General features: G+C 49.0%; 2 protein-coding genes across 3 annotated transcripts; both read left to right on the forward strand.

The window, feature by feature from the left end:
- Nucleotides 1-4,852, forward strand: SEC11C (SEC11 homolog C, signal peptidase complex subunit). 2 transcript variants are annotated; one of them, XM_068424397.1, is made up of 6 exons: nt 1-207; nt 1,524-1,633; nt 2,118-2,267; nt 3,508-3,627; nt 4,180-4,237; nt 4,655-4,852. In XM_068424397.1, exons 1-6 carry the CDS (start codon nt 166-168, stop codon nt 4,706-4,708), a joined length of 534 nt encoding a protein of 177 aa, XP_068280498.1. In that variant the 5' UTR covers nt 1-165; the 3' UTR covers nt 4,709-4,852. The 2 variants fall into 2 exon arrangements, with proteins under 2 accessions (XP_068280498.1, XP_068280499.1); XM_068424398.1 differs by having other exon boundaries at nt 2-203.
- Nucleotides 4,853-11,804: 6,952 nt separating this feature from the next.
- GRP (gastrin releasing peptide) lies at nt 11,805-16,086 on the forward strand. The gene is made up of 3 exons (XM_068424469.1): nt 11,805-11,949; nt 13,268-13,518; nt 16,033-16,086. Exons 1-3 carry the CDS (start codon nt 11,805-11,807, stop codon nt 16,084-16,086), a joined length of 450 nt encoding a protein of 149 aa, XP_068280570.1.
- The last annotated feature ends 4,815 nt before the right edge of the window (nt 16,087-20,901 follow it).

Genomic DNA, 20,901 nt, shown 5'->3' on the forward strand with positions numbered 1-20,901 from the left:
CTCGGGTGCGGGCGGGGAGGGGACTACAGCTCCCGGGAGCAGCGGGGCTGCCCGCGCCGCCCTCCCTGTTCCCCGGCCGGCGGTAGCGGCGCGAGCGTCTTCCACCGGGAGGGCGCTGGCAGCTTCCCGCCGCCGGCTGGGCGCGGCCCTTCCCGGGGCCCCGCCATGGATCTCTTCGGGGACCTGCGGCGCATGAACAAGCGGCAGGTAGCGGCCGGGGCTTGCCGGTGCCGGCCAGACGGGCGGCCCCGGGGCTTGGGGGCCGAGGGGGGCGCCGGGATGAGGAGGCTGTTCGGGGCCCCGGAGCTTCTGAGTCTCCCGGGAGTGGGGCGGGGCGGGGGTCCGGAGCCGTGCGGTGCGCTGGGGCTGGCGGCCCGGGGAGCGGCCGGGCTCCTGAGAGAGAGCGGGGCTACCGCTCCGCCGGGCTGTGCCCGTTGTGCGGGGAGGCCCGCTCCGCTCCGCCCCGGCAGGAGGCCTCCCGCCCTGTCTCTCCCCACGCCCCGGAGCGGGGCCCGGTGCCGAGGAGCCGAGCCTCCCGTTGCGGTCAGTGACCAGCGTCGCTCAGGGCGCAGCGGGTGGGCCTGGACTCCTGCAGCTCAGAGCAGGTGTCTTTGTTTTACCTTTGCTGTGTGGCCATGCGAATGGGAGAACATAAGGCTGGCGACAAACCTGGTTTCCAGGCCGTGAAAGTTCCTTGGTTTGGCTTTTTTTAGTATCTATCAATTATTTTTAAAAAAAAGACTCTTCAGAGCAGTTTTTGCAGCGTGAGCGATGCTCAGTTAAGTGGGTCATGCACCTGAAATTCCCCGCGTATTTATTTTCCAACTAGAACGACGGGCTGGGGGTTTCTGGTTGCATGTTTTACACCAGTGAAGCCACATGGTACATGGAGACGGGCTGGGTCGTCTTCCACCAGAGCATCTACGCATGTTGCCAAGAAACAAAATAAAGGGAGTGGAGTGAAGAAATGTATCCGCTGGTGTAACGGCTGGCGAAGCTGTAGAGTTCGGGGGCGGAAAGTTAGTCAAATCAATAAAAGATTTTCCACGTAAGAAATTTCTGTCAGGCAATATCAGGGAACGATCCTTTGTCGCCTCTCTTCTGCTCCCACAGCTCCTCTTTTTAAACAAAAATAACTGTTCAAAGTACTTCTGAGCTCAGGGAGGGGTCAGGGAGCTGTGATCAGAATAGATGTGATCACTTGCCATGTAGCTTCCTATATGGTAGAAGTCTGTGCTAGTGAGGTCACTACCTTCTAGCACCAACAAACGGGAGTACTGCACAGGTGTAATAAGCCAAGACCGTGGCACACAGTGGATGAAAACTTAGCGCTGCAGTGGGGTGTGTGTGGCTGGATTGCCCTACAGCAGGCTGTTCCCTGAGCCTTCTGTTGGAATACAACTTTAGCATAAAAGCCCACGTGCCTGGGTTGTGATGCAGTGGCGCGTAAGGGTTGAAATTCTATGTTGTGCTTCTGAATGCAAAGCAGTAACTTTTAAAAACAATTTTATTTTTTCATGTAGCTGTATTACCAAGTCTTAAATTTTGCGATGATAGTGTCTTCTGCGCTTATGATATGGAAAGGGCTGATAGTCGTTACTGGAAGCGAAAGCCCTATTGTTGTGGTGCTCAGGTAAGTCAGTGTAAAGGTTTTTTGTTCAAGTCCAAATATTATGTTGTCCTTTGTCCCCTCCCCTTCCCCCTTGGATAGATCTGGAGCTTGAAATCTCACCTACTTAAAGAAGTACTCAAACACTTACTTTCTTCTAACTGTTTTTGGACGCTTAGCAAAGGCTGCTTCTCTAATTGCAGTCTGGTTTTCATTGAAGTTTGTAGATATGTGAGACCTTTGAAAATCAAGGCTTGTTCACTTCATTAATAGATAAACTACTGCAGCTCATTTTGTTTCACTGAGGAAGGAAGTCTTCTATAGGGTGGCTCAGCTTGGGACTTGCTGCAGTTTGGGTTGTGTTAAATGTCTGTGTAGTGTTACTGAATGGGTGGGGCAACAGTTAAAATTGTGAGTTTATCTGTAAGCATGAAATGTTCTTTGTTTTCACGGTTCTTCTTTCATTTACCATAATGCTAATAAACTCTCTCTTTCTTTTTGTTCGTAGTGGCAGCATGGAACCAGCTTTTCACAGAGGAGACCTGTTGTTCTTAACAAATTTCCATGATGACCCAATCAGAGCTGGTGAAATAGTTGTTTTTAAAGTTGAAGGCAGAGACATTCCAATAGTTCACAGAGTAATCAAAATACATGAAAAGTAATGCAACTTGGCATTTTCCTTGTTTCTAAATATCGTTTCCTTCACTGTGACTTTCAATTAAATTTTAGTTTGGTAGTATTTTATGCAAAAGGCAGGTGAGGATATGCTGTAAGAGAAAGCTCATCTCTAGGACGTGATCTGCTTTTGTCCCTGATTCTGTGGCACACTTCTTGAGACCCTCGCTCCTGTCCCTCAGCGAAGCTGCTCAGGTTCGAAGTAGGTAAACCTAGGCCAAAGAGGAGTCCAGTAACACAAGCTGTGCGTGTGATTTTTGTCAGCAGTAGCAATATGTCTGGGAGCAGAGTCCACTTCTGTGCTGACTGTTGTAGAACTGGCAGCTCGGTTATGAGAAACAGCTACTTGTAAAAGCAGATCTCTGAAACGAGGTGGAGATTCAGAGCTGTAGGTGAAGTCTGACGAGTATGTGGTCTTTGCTAACTGAAGTTTTCCAGGAAAGAGATCTGACTCAGAATGAAAGAAGAGATTGTTATTCTTTTTCTGCCTGTTAGTCACAATGCCAGCTGAAAAGCAGCAGGTAGATTACTTGGTTTTACCTTTGCACATGCCTGGTACAATAACCAGTTCCTCTCAAACAAAAGAGAGGCAATTCTGTTCCTAATTCTGCCAAGCGAGAAGCTAACGGGGAGGTGGCAAGCACTGACGTAGTTGCTCCTCAGGAAGCCCTGGCCATGAACTGAAGGTGTTTATCCTCCAAAAAGGCATGAGCCTCTGTGGTGGCCAGGCAGGCCATTCTCTAATGTGTGATGACTTCACAGGATCTTATTCCACAATTTGTAAAAAAAGAAAAAAGAAAAAAAAAAAAACCAAAAAACCTCTTAGTAGAATATTATTCAGTATTTCAGAGTTAGATTTCTGTTCTGTTGAAAATGCAGAGGGTTGGGATTTTTTTTTTTCCCAGATAGGCTTTTGTTGAGGAAGTTTAGTGCCTGCTCTGGATGGACAATATCCCTTTCATGTCCGCTGTGTAATTGCTTACATCAAATGACAGTCCAGGAGTGTTTTAAAAAACATTTCATGTTAAAATCTATTGACTCTGTCAGTAAAGTCTGTAATGTTAATGATTTAATGGTGTTTGCTAAATAAGCACACAAGCAGGACTGGAAGTAAACACTGTTATCTAATCTTGTAGCACTTTTCATCTTCATTGTACTTTGTAGATGTTAATTGAGGTTTTTAAATTATGTGGTATTTAGTTTATCACCTCGTTGCCTTCTAGAGAAAATGGGAACATCAAATTTCTGACTAAAGGTGATAATAATGAAGTTGATGATAGAGGCTTGTACAAAGAAGGTCAGAACTGGTTAGAGAAGAAGGATGTTGTTGGAAGAGCAAGAGGGTAAGTAATGCAAAATGTCTGTGTTTGTAATTAAACAGGAAGAAAATTTAGAACTTACATAATTTCTGCTGTTGGTACAAAATAGATCTGGTGTGGTATTTTTTAATTTCTTAAATAAAATGGTAATTAAAAAAACTACCTGGAAAAGTTGCTTTCTGTAGTCCTCTCACTGATGCAGAGTGGGAATTAATTTTTTTTTTAAATGGCACATCTATCAATTCACCAGTAAATACAAAATAAACCGACTTATCCTTGTAATTGCTAGAAATTACTAGGAAATTATTTCCACATTCCACAGGAATTTTATGCAAGGTTTGAGCTTTTGACTTTGTCCCCTTCCCCAGTTGAGATGAAATCTCTTAAGATTTTTTCTCAAATAACTTGATCAAATTTTTATCTAAGAAAAAAAAAAATATTTCCCATTCAGATATGCATTAGTGACAGGTGTAAATGATAGTGCTGAATATTTTAGTGTAAAACAGAGTAACATTGAAACATTTCCATGTAATATTTGAGGGTTAATTTTACATTTGTCTGTTTTGTCAATTGTAGATTTTTGCCTTATGTTGGTATGGTAACTATAATAATGAATGACTATCCAAAATTTAAGGTATGTATACAGACATTTTGAATACTTGAATTTAAAACTATAAAATAGCAAGTAAAGACAGTAAGAATCTTGTATGTAAGAATACATGTTAATAAATCTGTTTCTGTGCTTTGGTACCTAATGTAAAATGAGCTGTGTTTTTTTACTTGCTTACTTTAGCTTGTCTGTTATCCAGTAGAACTTAGTATTTGTAATAATTTGAAATCATTTCATTATAGGAATTTCATAAGTGATGCCTGTTTATGACTAATATGATCACACGAAGATATTTCTGTAATTCTGTAGGAACACAGCTCTAATTGTGTGCTCACCTGGAAGGTGTAATGTTGGAGGGGACACGCTTTGAACGCTTTGCCATTTCAGAGCTGCTGTGAGGAGGAATTACACTCAGTCTTTACTCTCTGTTTTCTTTTGCAGTATGCTCTTCTGGCAGTGATGGGAGCGTGTGTGCTGCTGAAACGGGAATCCTGAAAATAAAAAGTCGCTTTTCCAAGAGCAAAGTACAAAGTGAAATATACAGGGGGAAACCTCACACGTTTCAGATGCTTTCATTTCTGTATGCAGTTACAAAACTGTGCAAGCTTGTCTCGCCTCAATAAACTGTTCCCCTAACGAGTGGAGCTCCTGGCTGTTGGTTACTTACGCAGTGGCGTGTTTACTCTCTCATAGGCTCTGTGACGTGCTGTGTTGGTGCTGCATCCGAACCCCTCGTCTCCTCCTGTTTGTTAATTCTTTTTGCTTGATTATTTTTAATCTCTGTCAGCGCCCTTTTTTCACGACCACACGCACTGTTTTTATCAGTCGTCGTAAGGACGCAGCACGCGGGTTGGAACAGGCAGTGAGCTGTAGGAGTTCAGTCAGACTTATGCCTAAAGAAAGCTGTCCAGATACAGCTGATAAAAAGAGACAAGAAAGGGTCCTTCGTGCTGATTAAGAACTGAGAAATGGCAGCTTGGAGCTTTTCCCCTGAATTTGGAACTCGCTCCTTTGTGGTGTAGGGACAGAAAAACTGATGGCCTGGTTTTAGGGACGGTGCATGTTTCTAGAACTCGGGCTGTTGACCGTTCTGCCTTTATCTTCCCAGCTACAAAACAAACCTAACAAAGATTTTATGGGACTTTATTAACGCTTGTAAATTACTGAATGAACAGCACAGTAGTGTACTTCAGTACCGGTACCAGTAAGGGTAAGACAGAACTCGTATCCCGGTGCTGAGAATGTATTGTTCTCTCCTGTCATATGATCCCTGAACAGTGTTAAACATAAAATGGATTTTTCATTTCAAAACTCACCTGATAACTGTCCTATATGAAATTCTGGATTTTTCTCTTCTTGGCTTCAAATGTCAGTGTTGTACCTTCAACAAAGCAGAACTTGTTTTCCTCGCTTGCTTGGTTTTTGTAGCTTTGATAAGGAACAGCATGAAGCCTTTTTCCTATGGAGTTTTGTTTCTTCCGTAATCCCTTACATCCACAAAAATATACTGTTATACAATAATGGCACCGCTTCTGTTGTAACAGCTAGTGCTGAAAGGCAGACAACTGATGAATTTTTCCAAGGAATATTACTTCTTTTTGTGTCCTACTAAGCAGTTTTCATGACAAACTGTATTATAAAAATGACTTGTGTCAAATTGTGTAGAAATAAAATTGAGTATAATAAATGGCATGTCAGAATAACTTAGGTATCCTTAATGCAGTCTTCCCAGAAGTGTGCCATCACAGTTAAGAAAAGATAATTTAATTTTTGGAGACAGTGTATGTGTAGTAAGATTTCCTCCCCCCCCGCCAGTATTGCTGAAATCAGAATTTATTCCTGTCCTCTTATAGCCAGCTCTAACTTTGAGAGTGGGGTTTTGGATGTAACCCAAATGGCAAATTTGACAGGTGCTGTAACTTCTGGTCAGCCCCAAAGGGCTCGGGCGGTGGGACGATGATCGCTGTAGGTCCCCTCCAGCTGAACTATGCTGTTCTATTCTATCGCATCCATCTGTTTATCACCTCTGAAATAATTTGCAACAAGGGCATAAGCCAGCCCCAGATTAAGTTTATGTATGTTGCTGCTCCTTGTGCTTCCAGCAGGATTTTACATGCGCTCTTTAGAGGTAAGGGACAAGCTCTGCTTGTGCATATGTTTCAGCAGGCTATAGGTGGGGCTGACTAATAAAAAGTGGGTTTAGATCCCACATATTTGATGCATTGATGTGCTTTCTCTTTTCTACAAATACAACTTCTTTCTTCAGTTGCTTGCTCTGCTTCTGGGCTGCAGCTACCCTTGAAGTCGGGACAGATCAAGGATATAGTTGGTGGATCTGCATCTTATTAACTGAGGGCAGAGTTATAACGATCCCATTGATCGTTGAAGCTGTGGGAACTGGTTCGCCTCAGCTCAGGTGCTGCTTAGACATCACTGCCTCCCAGGAAGGATGGCCAGCTTGGCTATTGGTGTGCAATACTGTGCATTCTGTCACTGGAGAAAAGAAACGAGCATTTTCAATGCCCCCATCCTAGCGAGGCCTCTGGACAATTTCTTTTTGAGGAAGATCAGGATGCTCCAGGCACAAGCAGTGTGTTTTTAACTGAGCGGCTGGGAGTAGAAGCTCAGACTCTGGTTGAAGCTGGCTGGTTTTTCTCTCTGGTTGGCTGCATTTTCACAGCTCGGCTAAAAACTGCCCGTGTGCACCCAGAGCTGGGCAGGCTGCGGCGTGTGCAGCATCGTGGGGACCCCCAGGCGGGGCCATGGACGAGAGCTGGGCACCAGCGCAGACCCTGGGGGTGAGGGCAGGGGCTGGTCCCCGTGGCCGTGAGTGCTGCCATGCTCAGGGGAAAGGGCTGGGCCGGAGGTGGGCTCTGGTCCGTCTCCTCCACTTCTCTCTTCTCAGCACTTCGGTGTTTGACGTGGGGGTCACCACGGCCGAGGGCTCCCCGCAGCACCCCGGGCAGGGCAGCGCTGGAGGTGGCAGGTCCTGGCTGCAGGCGTTGGGGCCGAACTGCTGCCTGCGTTGGCAGCAATAAAGTGAGAGCATGGAGCAACTGGGGAGAGAACCGCAGCTCAGGCCTTGTTAGCAAGTCATTTCTCTCTCTGTTTGATCAAGATAGTGAGCAACAGTGATGAAAAGGACATTTTCCTTTGCCTGCGTGGATTTTGTCAGTGTTTCTTTGAGCATCTTAGGGGCCAAAAGCAAACAAACGTAAGCCACCCACATGACAAAAATTCAATAGGTTTCTCTGCTACCCAGCTTGGCTTAAGTAAGTATAGTCCATCTCTTCTGTCATCATTTGTGCTTCAGTGCACTGCTTTTGTATATAGAACCAGCTCTGCTTCCCTGTCATGTGTGTGTGAATACGCTATCAGCAGAAACTCTATATGCATATGCTACATGTAGCCTGTCTCTATACGTAGGTATATCTCAAAACACCGAACGCCTCTGCCCCAAAACTCACGCAAACACACGCCGATGGCTGATGCAGTGCGCTGAGCGTGCAACCAGCATCGCTGTAGTTAAGCCTCAACTGCCCAGGTCTGCGCCTGCCTAAAATGCAGCACAAACAGTATCAAATATCTTAAACTGTGCCTTATTGCATAAGTGTTCATTATTTCATATATCTGTAAAGCTGTGGAGCTCTTTTCTGAAAAATGTCTCCAGTTCCTCAGGGCACTGTTACTGCAGAGCCCGTTTTCAGGTTGTTTGCAGAACGCCTGCCCTGACGGCGGGTTTGAAGCGCTGGAGATTAGCCCGTGCAGCACCTTCAACATTTACAAAGTATTCCCTGGTGAGCCTGCCCCGTTATTACATCGGCGATACGCTTCAACCACTGTTTGTTCTGTACATATATTACAGCTGTCTCTAACGCCAGGGTCACTACAAATGGCGAAAGGCACCCCATATTTCTTTTATCCCTTTTTATTTCCATCACATCTGCCTTGCTGATAGAACAATCATAGTTGTCTAAAAGATAAAGGAAGCAAATTAAAGGCTCTCCATCGCGGGTCAGGTACCACCATCCCAGCATCACCTTTTCGTCAGCCCATGGCACACGTGCTCTGCGCTACGGGAGGCGGAGGGTGGGTCAGCTTACCCCAAGCCCCTGGACTCCGATGGATTTTGGTTGCCAAACTGATTGCCAGTCATTCTGAGAGAGGATGAAGAAAGTCCCCATAGACATTTTGATCCCAAGAGCCACGCAAGCGTTTCACCAGGCAGGAGAAAGCCCCAGCTGTACCTCGCAGCTCAGTGAAGCGGGGTTTGTGATGTGCCCAGCACGTATCGCAAATAACACGATGTGTTTTGGGCAGCACGTAAGTTGTGCAGCCTCGGCTGCTTCGGGAAAACACAAGCCTGCCCCAAACGCTCCCTGCAGACGCGGCTGGAGCCTGCCGAGGGTCCGTGTTTCAGGTCCGTTATTGTGGGTGTCGGTTCTGTATACGCATGACTCAAGACACACATGCAAATTATGGCATTAAAGATCTTCCTAGGGCCCGTTTCTTTTGAAAACGGTAAGAATGAACTTCCACTGAACACACTCAATGAGATCAGAAGGCTCTCATGATGGCTGTCAATATAAAAGCAAAGGTAAAACTAAAAGAGACAAATAGGCCTGTAGGGTTGCTTCAGTTTGGAAAAATTATTGTTCTTCTTTTCCCGAAAAACAGAAAAGCCTTGAAGTGAGCTTTTGTTGGTAGTTTGCTTCAGATAACCCAGTTTGATTGTTTGGAGGAGTTGAACAGATTTTTGGATTTGTTTTATGACAACACCCTGAAAACGTTTTTTTCTTGGCAGAAATCTCCCTCCGCTCAAAAAGCGAATCCTAATTAAAAATAAAATTCAAACCCAAATTTGATCAACTCTCTAAATCAGTATTTTTCACTGTAACTTTAATCTCCTAAAGGGCAAACTAATTTAAACTTTCATTAAGCCCATAATAAAAGGTATAAAAATGGGAGTGTATAAGGAACAATCTCAAATTGAAGTAGCTCAAGGCAGTGCAAAATGAGATTCAACATGAAGGCACAGCCTTTAACACGCACAGTGTATGAGGATGTAGTATATACACAAAAGATGAGAAAGGTTTAGTTGTTTGCACAGTGTTTGTGGCAAAGGAGACTGAGGACTACTGGGCAACAGGGAGCTGAGTGAGGGTCCACGGTTCGGCATGAGCAGCCCCAGCTTGCCCACAGCGTGGGTGCCACACGCAGCTGTACGCGACGTAGTGACCAGAAGGGCTCCACAGTGCTTTATGTTGTTAATCCTCGAGACGCCCCACGTAAAGCAACAGAAGCAAAGCCACCAGAAAGCGTTGCCAGTAACAACAGCACCGTGTGGAACGCAGGGCGAGGGACCAAGGGACAGCTCCTCACTTAATCTGTGCAAACGTGGCAGCTCCAGGGAGGTGACCTGCTGATGGCTGCCCCTCGGCTCAGCCGCCTGGTGGGGCAGGGTCTGGGGGAACCTGTGTCAGGGGCTTCTGGAGCGCCCGGGGCTGAACGGAGGGGCAGCAGGAGCGGTGCTGTGCGGAGGGCATGCTGTGCTGCGCCGCGCTGGGCACCGCCGTCCCGAGGCCACGGGGAGGGCTGGTGCACCCCAGCGCACAGGTAGGACCAGCACAACGGCCTGGGGGGCAAGGATGGTCAGAGGGCTTCCAGCACAGCCGCTGCAGTTTAGGAAAGCCTAATCTCTTGCTTTGTTTTTTTTTTTTTCTGAAAATGGCCGGTTTCCTGAATTTTCAGTTTCCTGTCTTGAATCGCAGTGAACAATTAGAATTTCCCTCGGATGGGGATATTGTATGGGAGCCGCTGCCACTCAGCACAGAGCACACGCTGGCTGTAGCTGCACAGCGAAACGAGTGATTGAGGCATGAGAATACTATTGTAAAATAAACAAGAGTGCATAATTAATAACCATAATAAAAGAATGAATCACATTAATTAGTAAAAGAAGACGGAATAACCATAATAAAAGAATGAATCACATTAACCGGTAAAAGAAGATGCAATAAACTAAGACTAAGGGAACAATTCAGCTCATAGAGTAGGATACACAATTGACTTCAGAAGTGATTGTACTGGCTGGTTTGCCCAGTAATTATGTTAATTCACATCCATGGTAGTTTCCACTGGGTATAGTTCAGTTCCAGCCGTGCAGGGTCAGCTGAAGGATCTGGCAAGTCCCTCACAGTCAGCTCTGTTAACTGTGTATCCTAATTCCTGACATAGTTCCCCAGGCAGCAAAATCCTCACGTAAACTGTGCCAATTCCACATGACTTCATGCCTGTCTCTCTTGTTCTCCTCTGGCACAACCAGCACATCAGGGCTCGATATCCCTCGACTACTCGTCCACGTTCACTTCACTGAGTTACCTACATGCCTGACGTTGAGTAAGCGTTCCACTTCTGTGTGGCCTTTACAGTCGCATGTTGTCTTCCTCGGTGATTCATCCATCCTGGCCTCTGCGCTGCCTCTTCAGGATGGAAATCTTTTCATCCATGAACTCTTACAAAGTGGGCCAGTTCCAGGTGCCTTAGAGTGCTGGAAAGTTTACAGGGTCTCTGTGCAAGGAAAGAAGAAAGTCCTGTAAATCTGAGAGTCACATCACTGTCACCTGTGACAGTAAATTTATGTCATATTGGAAATTAAAAGAAACTCTTTGCACAAGATCTATTTCAATGAGCTTCAAGTGATGTTGTCCTTTGAGTTTGATCATTTCACAGCTATTCCTCCTGCTTAAAAATGCTGGTGCATTTTTTTTTTCCATAAGCTCCTGTAAAAATGTTTTCAACCTGTTCGGTCATTTTAGTCTACAGCAGGAAACCACTTCTGTGAACATTTTCATGCTGTCTGTAAAGAAGATACAGATTCATTTTAACAGAATCTTCTTCCTCAGAACAGCTCCTGTAACACAAATGTACCAGAGTCACCTGGCTCCCTGCTCCTGTGGCAGAGACCCTTTTTACCGAGTAAAGCTTAACACGTACCCGCAGCCGGGCACGGCGGAGGGCAAAGCCGCACAGAGCCGTGGGCATTCCCGCAGCCGCCTCCGCCTCTGTCACAGCCTCTCGCGTCCCCCGGCAGAGCCCCCGCTCCGCGGCACGGCCGCCCCGCTCCGCCACCCTCTGCGGGGGCTGCGGGCGAGGGGCCCCGGGCCGCGCTGGGCACCGCCAGCCCCGGACGGGACGAGCGGGAGCGGGCGGGCAGCGGCGGCGCGGCCCCGGGAAAGCCCGTCGAGCGGGTGCCGGCCCCGGGGCTCCGCGGCGGCGGCTGGGAGGGCAGCAACGCGCCGCGGAGGGCTGAGCCCCGGGCCCGGCACCCCCTCGGCTCCCCCCGCCGGGAGCCTGCCGGGGCGGGGGGCGGGCGGGGGCCGGGGGCGGCGGCAGCCCCGGCCCCGCGAGGAGGCGCCAGGCGCGGGGCTCCGCTCGCGCCCGGTCCCGGCTCCGTATAAATGGGGGGCGGCGGCGGCGGCGGCGGCAGCGCTTCGCCCAGACGGAGCCGCAGCCGGCCCGCAGCGGAGAGCGGCACGGCGGCGGCGGCGGCGGCACCGGCAGCGGCACCAGCGGCACCGGCAGCGGCACGATGGGCGGCGGCGGCCCGCGGCGGCCCGGCGCGCTGCCGGTGCTGGCGCTGGCGCTGCTGGCGGCGCAGGGCGGCGCGGCCCCCCTGCAGCCCGGCGCCCCCGCGCTCACCAAGATCTACCCCCGCGGCAGCCACTGGGCCGTGGGTAAGTCTCCGTCCCGCCGGCCCGGCCCTCGCTCCGCCCGGCCCCCGGCCGCGCCTCCCCCGCCCGGCGCCGCGCCGGCCCGACGGCGGCTCTCCGTGCTGCGGGACGGCGGCGCTCCGCCGCGGCGGCTGGCGGCCTCGGCCGGGGGGACAGGGCTGCGACAGCCCGGCGTCCCACCGGGCCGGCTGCGCTGTCCGACGGCTGCTGCCGCAGGGCCCCGGTGCCGGGACGGGGCGGAGGGCGGCGGCGAGCGCACCGGCGCGGCAGGAGGAGCGGCCGCTGCCGCGCCAGCCCGCCCGCGGTCTCCGGCCCCACCGGCGCCAGGAGCGGGGCGTGCGGAGCCGCCTCCCGGTGCCGGCCGCCTCCCGGTGCCGGGCGGCTCCCGCTCCACTCCACGCGCGGGTCTGGTCCTGCCGGCGCCTTGCGCCCTAGAGCCGACGGCGCGGTGCGAGCGCGTCCCCGTCGGGCGCTCGCCGGTACCACCGGCCGGGCTGTGCGCGGTGCCCGGCGGGAGCAGCGCGCTCCCCGAGGGCCGGCAGCCCCCGGTGCGGGAGCGGCGGTGCCGCGGCAGCAACCTGCGTCCCGCACGGCCTCCGCCCGGCACCCCGCGCTGGTGCGGGCAGAGGGTGCGGGGGAACCTTTGCCGTGTTTGTTCGCTGATGGCGTTCCCTAACGCTGCCTTCCTTCAGAGATGCGGGAACTCAGACCCGAGCCTGAAGGCAGCCGGGCGGGACCCGCGAGCTCCCCGGCAGCCCAAGGCACGGCCCGCACCTCGGGGAGCCCCGGTGCCAGCCGGAGCCCTGGGGCGCTCAGCCTGCAGCGGGCTCCTCCGCCGCTGCCTCTCCCCTTCCCCTTCCCCGTCGCCTCCTTCGCAGCCTAACGTCGACGGTGATTTCACTCTGGTGACAGTGAAGGTGGTGTATCGAAGCGCATCCCGTCTAGCTTCCAGCAAGGCGCTGGCACGTAGGCTTACACTGGAGTTCCCACATCCCGTGTCAAGGCAGGGAAAGTCTAAAACCTGCAGCTTCTCCATGCACTTCTTATTCCAGCAAATCTTACCCGGTACCTCTCTAGGCAAGATGCTCGGTTATCGCTGCCCCCTTCTCAGCAACGTTTTCCCTGACAATGTAGCATAAGAGACAGGAAATTAATTGTGTGTGACACAAGCTCCAGACCCAGTTGTGCTTCAGCTTTAACATCATCTAACCCCTTCCCTCCCCTCCGTCCTATCAGTCAGTAACAGCTTCCAGCTGATGTTTGAATGATCCAGTCTGTACCTGTTTTGGTGAATTGTATGCTACTGTCGTTGTTGTTACAGGACATTTAATGGGGAAAAAGAGCACTGGAGATTCTCCTTATGTTTATGAAGAAGAAAACAAGACACCGTTTTCAGCATTACCTGAAAATATGAAGCAGCTGGAAGATTATCTGCAGTGGGAAGAAATCTCAAAATATTTGCTACGGCTGCTGGAAGGGAATGAAAATAAAAGCGCTCACGTTTTAAAAGGAGGGCTTCCCTGGTATGCCAGGAACACCTGGGAGACAGATGACAGTAGCAGCTGGAAAGATGTAAGTAAGATAAAACCTGTAAAAACACTCCATGTATTCAAATTTCGTTTTATGGTAATATATCAGCTTCCTATAAGTTGTGGATTGGCCAGAAAAGTGGCATCTTGTGCACTAGGCATTCAGTAAAGTAAGACTCAGTCTTGATGACAGATTGTCACTCCCGGGCTGCAGTTTGCTACCGGGCATAAACTCAGCAAGCATTAAGCAGCTTTTAGTGTCTGGGTTCCCTTCGAGTTGCTTGGTCCTTCCATTCTGTCCTCTTCTAGCCCTTCGTGCTCAGATGCCCACATCAGCCCCAAGTTCTGTATTACCCCAGCAGAACCAAGGTGGTGTGAAAGGCCGGTGTGAATGCAGAGGGCAGGACGAAGGCGAAGCGCACGGTGTGTGAAGCCACATCACACCGGCCACCTCCCTTGGTGGCCGTCCTGGCTGGCGTTATCTTGCCTGGCTTGTGAGGGACCGTCAGTGGATGGAGCAACTGGGCTGGAGAGTTTTGTCTCTTCCCAGCTTTGTCTTTGTCTCGTGCGGGTCTTTCCCCCGGCTGAGGGTGCTGGCCACTGCTTTGGTCATTCTTCCTCTCGCAAAATGAGGCTGTGGCTACTGCTAAGCTATAATGTGTGCCCAGGACCCACCTCTTCTCCCTCCAGTTAATGTACTTATTACACTGTTTCACAGGATAACAAGGCTTTGGAACAGATTCACCCCTATTCTGTTGGAAAATCCTATAAAATACACTTGGAAGGATATCAGTGAGGTTTTACAGAAAGTAATCAGGGTCCAAATGACATAATGTAAATTGCAGAATTTACTGGAAAACTCCTTTCCTTGTAATGCATCAGGTACAGTAATGGTGATACAGCTGCAGAATTCTTTTGGGTGACACTGAAATAGAATAAAAAGATTAATACACCCCCTTAAAGACATTAATGGGAAGATTTGTTTTCTTCCCGTATTCTACTGTAATATGATGTAATTCATATTCCTGGGCTAACTTCAGCCCAATCTCCCTCCTGAAATCCTGGTGCAGTGTAGTCAGTGAGTACTTTGGTTTTGACTCAAATATAGGTAAAAATTTACCTGTTAAATTAAGCCATGATTTAAGTCTCTTACACCACTGATATGAATGCTGCCCATAGGTTTCTTTCTGGCTATGGCTTTATGACAGTGATGCTTATAATAACTGTGATTAATATATCTAAAAAGGAAACTATTTATCTAATCTTCAGCTCTGCAGTATGCAGCTTTGTAATCAAATTAGACGAACAAATTCCATCATGCTATGTAAAGAGGGAAACATTCTGACTTCTAAAAGTATCTGGTAATAAATCATACTTAGGAGGGCTGAAAGTTGCCTTCGGTAAGTTGGATCATATCCATATGTGTGTCCTTTTACCCTAAATTAATATCCACATTTTTGTGGTCAGACATTGAACATATACATGGAATAATGAGATTATTGCCTTAAATATCCAGATTTTTGCCAATGATTAGTAAAAAAATCATGTCTTTCATGTGACTAAGATATATGACAAGTTGCAGAACCTCATTTTGCCGTAGAACCTTTGATTTCCACATTCAGCAGTTACTTTGTCTCCATCTCGAAGTAAAACATAATCATGAAAGTAGGCCGTAACCTGCGCTTTCCTGCTGCTGGACACAGATGCCCGGTTGTACGCAGCCCAGATAAGACACGACGTGTTTCATTTCCTTTGCCTTCAGAAAGGAAAAACCCAGCACCGGATGGTTAAGCTGTGTATGTTTTTGAGATCTGCCTTCCAGATGAAGGAGACCTGAAGACTGAAAGGAATGTGCTTTAGTTTTTTGAGGGGTGTGGTAGTTTCCTAAACATTTAAATAATGATATGTCCTTCAGGTAACTCAATTCAGGGTCTCGCTTATTAGCTCAAGTTCATTCCGTGCGTTATTCACCCCTAAGGCCCACACTGCGCTGTACATTTCTCAAGATAAAAAGATTTTTTCTAAAAGACTCACCCAGAGTAAGGAAAGTGCTGCACCACACAAATCGTCAAAAAAAGCCAAAGAGATGAGCTTGATAGTTCTGGGAATTAGGCTTAGGGTGGTGCACCGGAGTTATTTTCTTCTGTTTTCCGCTAATACCAGGCAAATGAAGAGCTTACCTGCTCTTCATTCTGTGAAAAAATTACAGTTAAAGTAGTTACAGATGAGAAGGGAAAAATCTCTCCTGCAAGTTGGCCCGAGTGCAAGCGTAAGTTGGAAAATAAGCTTTAAATTGTTTCTGTGACTTAGCCTTTTAGCACTAATGAGACACTATATAAATGAGATGGCAGACAGAACTATTTGGGAGCACGACTTTCCTCGTACTTTGGCAGTTGGTTATTACACTAAGCAAGACAAATGAGGTCTGTTTTGGAACGATTATTAGGAATGTGTTTGTTATGTGAATACACAGAGCAGATATATACTAGGCTTATTAACTTAGTGAATGACTTTTTTCAGGATTAGTCTCTAAACAATATTTTTCTCTTTTTATTAGATGATGGACTATCTGCTTCAAGTTGTGAATATGAAAGAGAGCACTCCAAGCTGAAAGAAGTCTCTAAATCATGAAGAAATGGGATACTTTCCGTAAGAGACTATATTTCACAAGCACTTGATTGTATCAGATAATCAACAAGGTCTCTTTTCTGTAAACAAGATTTCCTTTGTGTAAAATACCTAAATACACATATTCTTGTATGTTTCAGCAATGACTAAACTCTCTACTTCATTTTCAAGGTTGCATTTTCTCACTTGAATGGCTTTGATATATATAATTGTCACGGAAGGGTCTTCCAATTAATTATAGGACTTACTTATCTAATCAGTTCATCTCTTAGTTCGAAACTACATGACATTTCAACATTCACAATAAATAGTACTAATAAAAAGGCTGAGTTTATACTTTTATTTGAGTTAATAAAATGGCAATTGGCTGTGCTACAGCTAGTAGCAAAGAAACAACAGAATGATTCATTTTCCACCACAGCTCTTCTGCTCCTTGAATTGCTCCCTGGTCTGTAATATTTTTCAAGGGAGGGAAGCTGACAGTGCCTTCCCAAGGTGTCCATGGGCCAAGTACAGAGCATGTGACACGAATACACATGCAGCCACCAGGGAGATCTGCCAAAAGATGCTCTGCCTCCTTGTTTGACTCGGAGGGGCTGCGGCAGCTCAGCGTGCTCCCACCACACGTTCCTGACCGTGTTTTAGCAGGCCCAGTGCCACTGTGTTTCCACATGAGACCAAAGGAAGAACATTGCCTCCCAGGAGAACAAGCTTGTGACACCTTTTGTGGGGCTGCGGCACACTGTGCCCAAGCAGTGCTCCTTGCTCACCCGGACGGTCACACCATGAGAGGCCCAGATAGGAGATAATGTGCTGCCACATTTCCTCACAGGAGAGCACTGACAGACCAGACAGCAAGGATGGCAGGAAGGGTCTGTCCACGCACAGATCCACACAGAGCAGGAGAACAGGTCTGGATAAAGAGGTGACACTGCTCAGCACTGGTGAGGCCACCCCTGCAGCACTGTGTCCAGTTCTGGGCATCCCACTACAAGAGGGACATGGACAAACTGGAGAGAGTCCAACAAAGGGCCACAAAAGATAATTAAGGGGCTGAAGCATCTCTCGTATGAGGAAAGGCTGCAACTGTTCAGCCTGGAGAAGAGAAGGTTCAGGGGGTCTTGCCAATAAATATCTGAAGGGAGGGTATAAAGAAGAGAGGGCTGGGCTCTTCCCAGTGATACCCAGTGACAGGACCAGAGGCAACAGGCACCTCTGAGCGCCAGGAAACACCTTTTCACCGTGAGGTTGCCCAGGGTGGGTGGTGGAGTCTCCCTCCTTGGAGCTATTCAAGAGCCATCTGGGCATGGTCCTGGGCAACCGGTCGTAGGTGACCCTGCTTGAGCAGGGGGCTGGACAAGGTGAGCCCCGGAGGGCCCTGCCAACCCCAGCCACTCCACGGGGCGGGGACCAGGCGGGCAGATGGATCAGTCACCGCGGGGTTTTGCACAGACGGTCTGAGACACGCGGGTGGGTCATCACGGAGGTGCCGACGGCCCCGGACCAGCTGAAGGTCCGTCCCAGCTCTAAACCCCGCGGAGCCGGGCCAGCCCCGCCGGGCAGAGCCGCACGTCGGGGCGCGGGGCCGGGGGCGCTCCGCCCGCCTCCAGCAGGGGGCGCCCTCGGCCCTCGGATGGGAGACCCGGCCCGCGGGGCGGTGCGGGGCGGGCGGGAGGGGCTGCGGGGATCGGGCTGTCTGTCCCGGTGTCCGGGGGGGCCCCGGGGCGGGCTGTCTGTCCCGGTGTCCGGCGGGACCCGTGCGGTGCCGCTGGCCGCAGCTGCGGGGCGTCCCGGTCTCAGATATTGTGAGTTCCAGGGTAAATCTCGTTTATCTCAGTGAACATCCCAACCTATGCCAGCCAAAGGGAACGCTCAGTGTGTTTAATTGCTGTCCCAGGATTTTTATAGCTTTAAAACGCTTATCTTTTTCGATTCTGCCTTCCTCCTTTTGTCCCCGTTTGCTACCTCGCCCAAAGACAATGCGAATTCTTGCCAGGAGTCGGGATTAGCACTTCAGAGAAATCCCCCTGCTCATGTGGTGCCATTGAGACCATCCGTTCTATGATCCTGTGAGTTTCGTGATGGCATTTGCCTCATAATTATTAATTCAGAGATCTTCAAAGCTCTTTATACTAATTGTCTTCTCTCCTGCATCGCTCATGCTACTGACCTGTGCAAAACTTCACACTTCTGTATGTTAAGCCTGGGATTTCTGGGCTGGGCAAAGACAGCCAGGCCTAATGGAAAGACTTCTCATGAAAAACAGTCTGCCTCTCTGCATTTCACATCTCAATGAGAAATCACCCAGGATTAACCTCATTTGCCAGTGGAGACATTGCCACAGACGAAGCAGATGCAGGGATGGTGATTTGATTTTACTTTTCCAGAGCTTTTGAAGCAAATACAAAGTGGACAATTTAATGGTTTGCATAATATAAAGAAATACATACCCATCCATCCTCTCCCCAACTGAAACACAGGAAGCTCAGCCTGGCCATGTGGGAGTTACCTGGAAATGACCTAGGCTTTCCCAACACGGCCAGGGTCCTAGTTCAGCCAAGGCCCGTGATGTTGGGAGAGTCCAGTTCAACTGTTAGCAGACACAACTTGTCTTGCCTCCCATTCCCAGCAAGGTTTGCCCCTCCTCACTAGCCATTTGCCCTGTGCTGAGAAGAGAGGTGCAGTACCCCCAGAGCAGGAATCTGTGCCCAGGGAAGGGTAGCAAGGATTCATCTCCACGGAGCAGTCCCTCCCAGGCGTCTCTTGGGGCAGCCCTTGCTGACCGCCCCTTATGCAGGACACTGAGCAAAGACCAAGTTACCCTTGGGAAAACTCTTTAGAAGTTTTTACAGCTTCACCCGGCAGAGCCTACACGCTTCCCTGAGCAGCTGCGACCACTGACAAACCCTGTCCTACAAGCCCTCCTCTCCCAGAAGGTGGTATGCCCTGGTCAGCATAACACACTGTCTGCAATTGTCTCGTTGCAAAGGAATAACTTTCCTAGTATTTTCACTGGCAGTCTTTTATTGGTGGTGTTCTTCCTTAGAACTTCAGATGTTGCAAAGTCAAATGTAGGCACTAAAAATGCTATCTTGCTAATACAGTTTAAGCAAAAGAAGAACTAGATCACTCAGAAAAGGCTAGGCTAATAGCCTTGGCAAAGTCAGAGTAAAGAAGTGGTTAAGGATCTAGATGATTTAATCCAGTTTTAAGAAAAGGTTTTACAGTGAGCAATTAGATGCTGTTTAAGGAATTAATCACTAATGGGTCATTAACTCTGACTGCTATTGTACAGTTAACAAGCCGAGGCAGGATTATTAGACTCAGCACCCAATTAAGAAGGAGAAGATATTTACAACAAAATGAACAAATGAGCTTTTAAAATGGAATGGGACAATTTGAAAGAAAGTGTAGGAACACAGAAGACTAGACAGGGCACAAGAAAGTTGTGAGTTCGCATATGCCTCTGTCCCTTTATTTGTTTGAAAAATATTTACCTGTCTGTGCCCACTTATGTTGAGCTGGTTAAAATATTTATTTTAACTCATAGCTTTCCTTGAAGGACATGACTGCACGCAGTTTAGCCATTACAGTGTTCACATGTACAACATATAACAAAAGACCTGTTTAATATGTCAATAAAAGAACAACTACCATAGCTTGACATAATCTTCCTTTTTTTTCTCGCAGGTGTTGGATCAGGAGCTTAATAAAAGTGAGCAGGTGCCTTCAGCTGCTGTTTCTGCTGTCCTGTCATTGTGTTTTATCTACTGTTAGTCTCCGACTAGCTCAAGTAACCAAGTGTCAGGGCTGGTTACAGCGCTGATCAAAAAGTCAGGGGCGTCTTTCCCGTGGCTTTATAGGACACAGAAGAACCAGAGGCAACAGGGAGGGAGGGCAGTAGTGTCAAAATGTGGATGAGCACTACTGAAGTCTTGGGGAATTGCTTGTTAACCACGAGCAGTAAGCACAGGTAAGAGCTTTGGGGCAACAGTCCAGTGTGCTCGCAGGCAGGAGGGTTTTCAGCATCACGTATGATGAGTGGGATTGCTCCTGCCTGTGAGGAGGAAGAGTGTGCAGAGCCTGTGCAGGCATTTGGTCGTGTGTGTCCAGCCCAGGGCGTGCAGGCACTGCTCAAGCTCACTGAGGGACATCCTTCCCTCGTAGCCACCAGAGATGTGCCTTCCTGCAAGCCCAGCATCCTTGGAGGTGCAAACAGAGCTCACCTGTGAAAGGACCCCTGGAATAAGACCTAAAAACTGAAGCAATACCGGTTTTGTACTCCTCCTCTCCCCCCAGAAGTTTACTCAGGTCTCCTTACTAGAAGTTAGTAAAATCTTTCCCTGGTCCCGACAGCGACAGCACTTTCTTTTCCTGACAGCACGGCACTTTCTCTGCCAAGGAAGCAGAGAGCTGTGTGCTGGGGAGGCTGGGCACCACCACGGGCACACGTACAGCGGCACCGACAGCTCCAGAGCCCAACAGGAGGGTCCGGCCCAAGCAGGGCTACATCCCCCCCGAATTCAGCGGGGACCACTCACTGGGCCCCCCTGCACCCCCCGGACCAGCACACTCGGGCAAGGGCAGCCTGGGGGCCTGGGCACAGCGTGTGCTCTGGTCCGGAGAGGCAGGCTGGATCTGCAGGGAGCCCGGGGAGAGGGGAAAAGGTGTTTTAAAATAGAGGGATTCCTGTTATTATCTGTAAAAGAAGCTCTCCAGAAAATAGATGGGGGCTGCTGTGGAGAGGACTGTGAAGGGATGTTTAGAAACTGCTGTCTAAGGTTAAAAAGCTCTCTGA

The sequence above is a fragment of the Nyctibius grandis genome (genome assembly GCF_013368605.1).
Source record: "Nyctibius grandis isolate bNycGra1 chromosome W unlocalized genomic scaffold, bNycGra1.pri SUPER_W_unloc_2, whole genome shotgun sequence".
In the NCBI taxonomy this organism is placed as follows: domain Eukaryota; kingdom Metazoa; phylum Chordata; class Aves; order Nyctibiiformes; family Nyctibiidae; genus Nyctibius; species Nyctibius grandis.

Coding starts and splice junctions, on each gene's coding strand:
- SEC11C (XM_068424397.1), top strand. CDS start 166: ATGGATCTCTTCGGGGACCTGCGGCGCATGAACAAGCGGCAG. Junction 1,634..2,117: donor CCTATTGTTGTGGTGCTCAG/GTAAGTCAGTGT, acceptor TTTTGTTCGTAG/TGGCAGCATGGAACCAGCTT. Junction 2,268..3,507: donor GTAATCAAAATACATGAAAA/GTAATGCAACTT, acceptor GTTGCCTTCTAG/AGAAAATGGGAACATCAAAT.
- GRP (XM_068424469.1), top strand. CDS start 11,805: ATGGGCGGCGGCGGCCCGCGGCGGCCCGGCGCGCTGCCGGTGCTGGCG. Junction 11,950..13,267: donor CGGCAGCCACTGGGCCGTGG/GTAAGTCTCCGT, acceptor TTGTTGTTACAG/GACATTTAATGGGGAAAAAG. Junction 13,519..16,032: donor ACAGTAGCAGCTGGAAAGAT/GTAAGTAAGATA, acceptor TCTTTTTATTAG/ATGATGGACTATCTGCTTCA.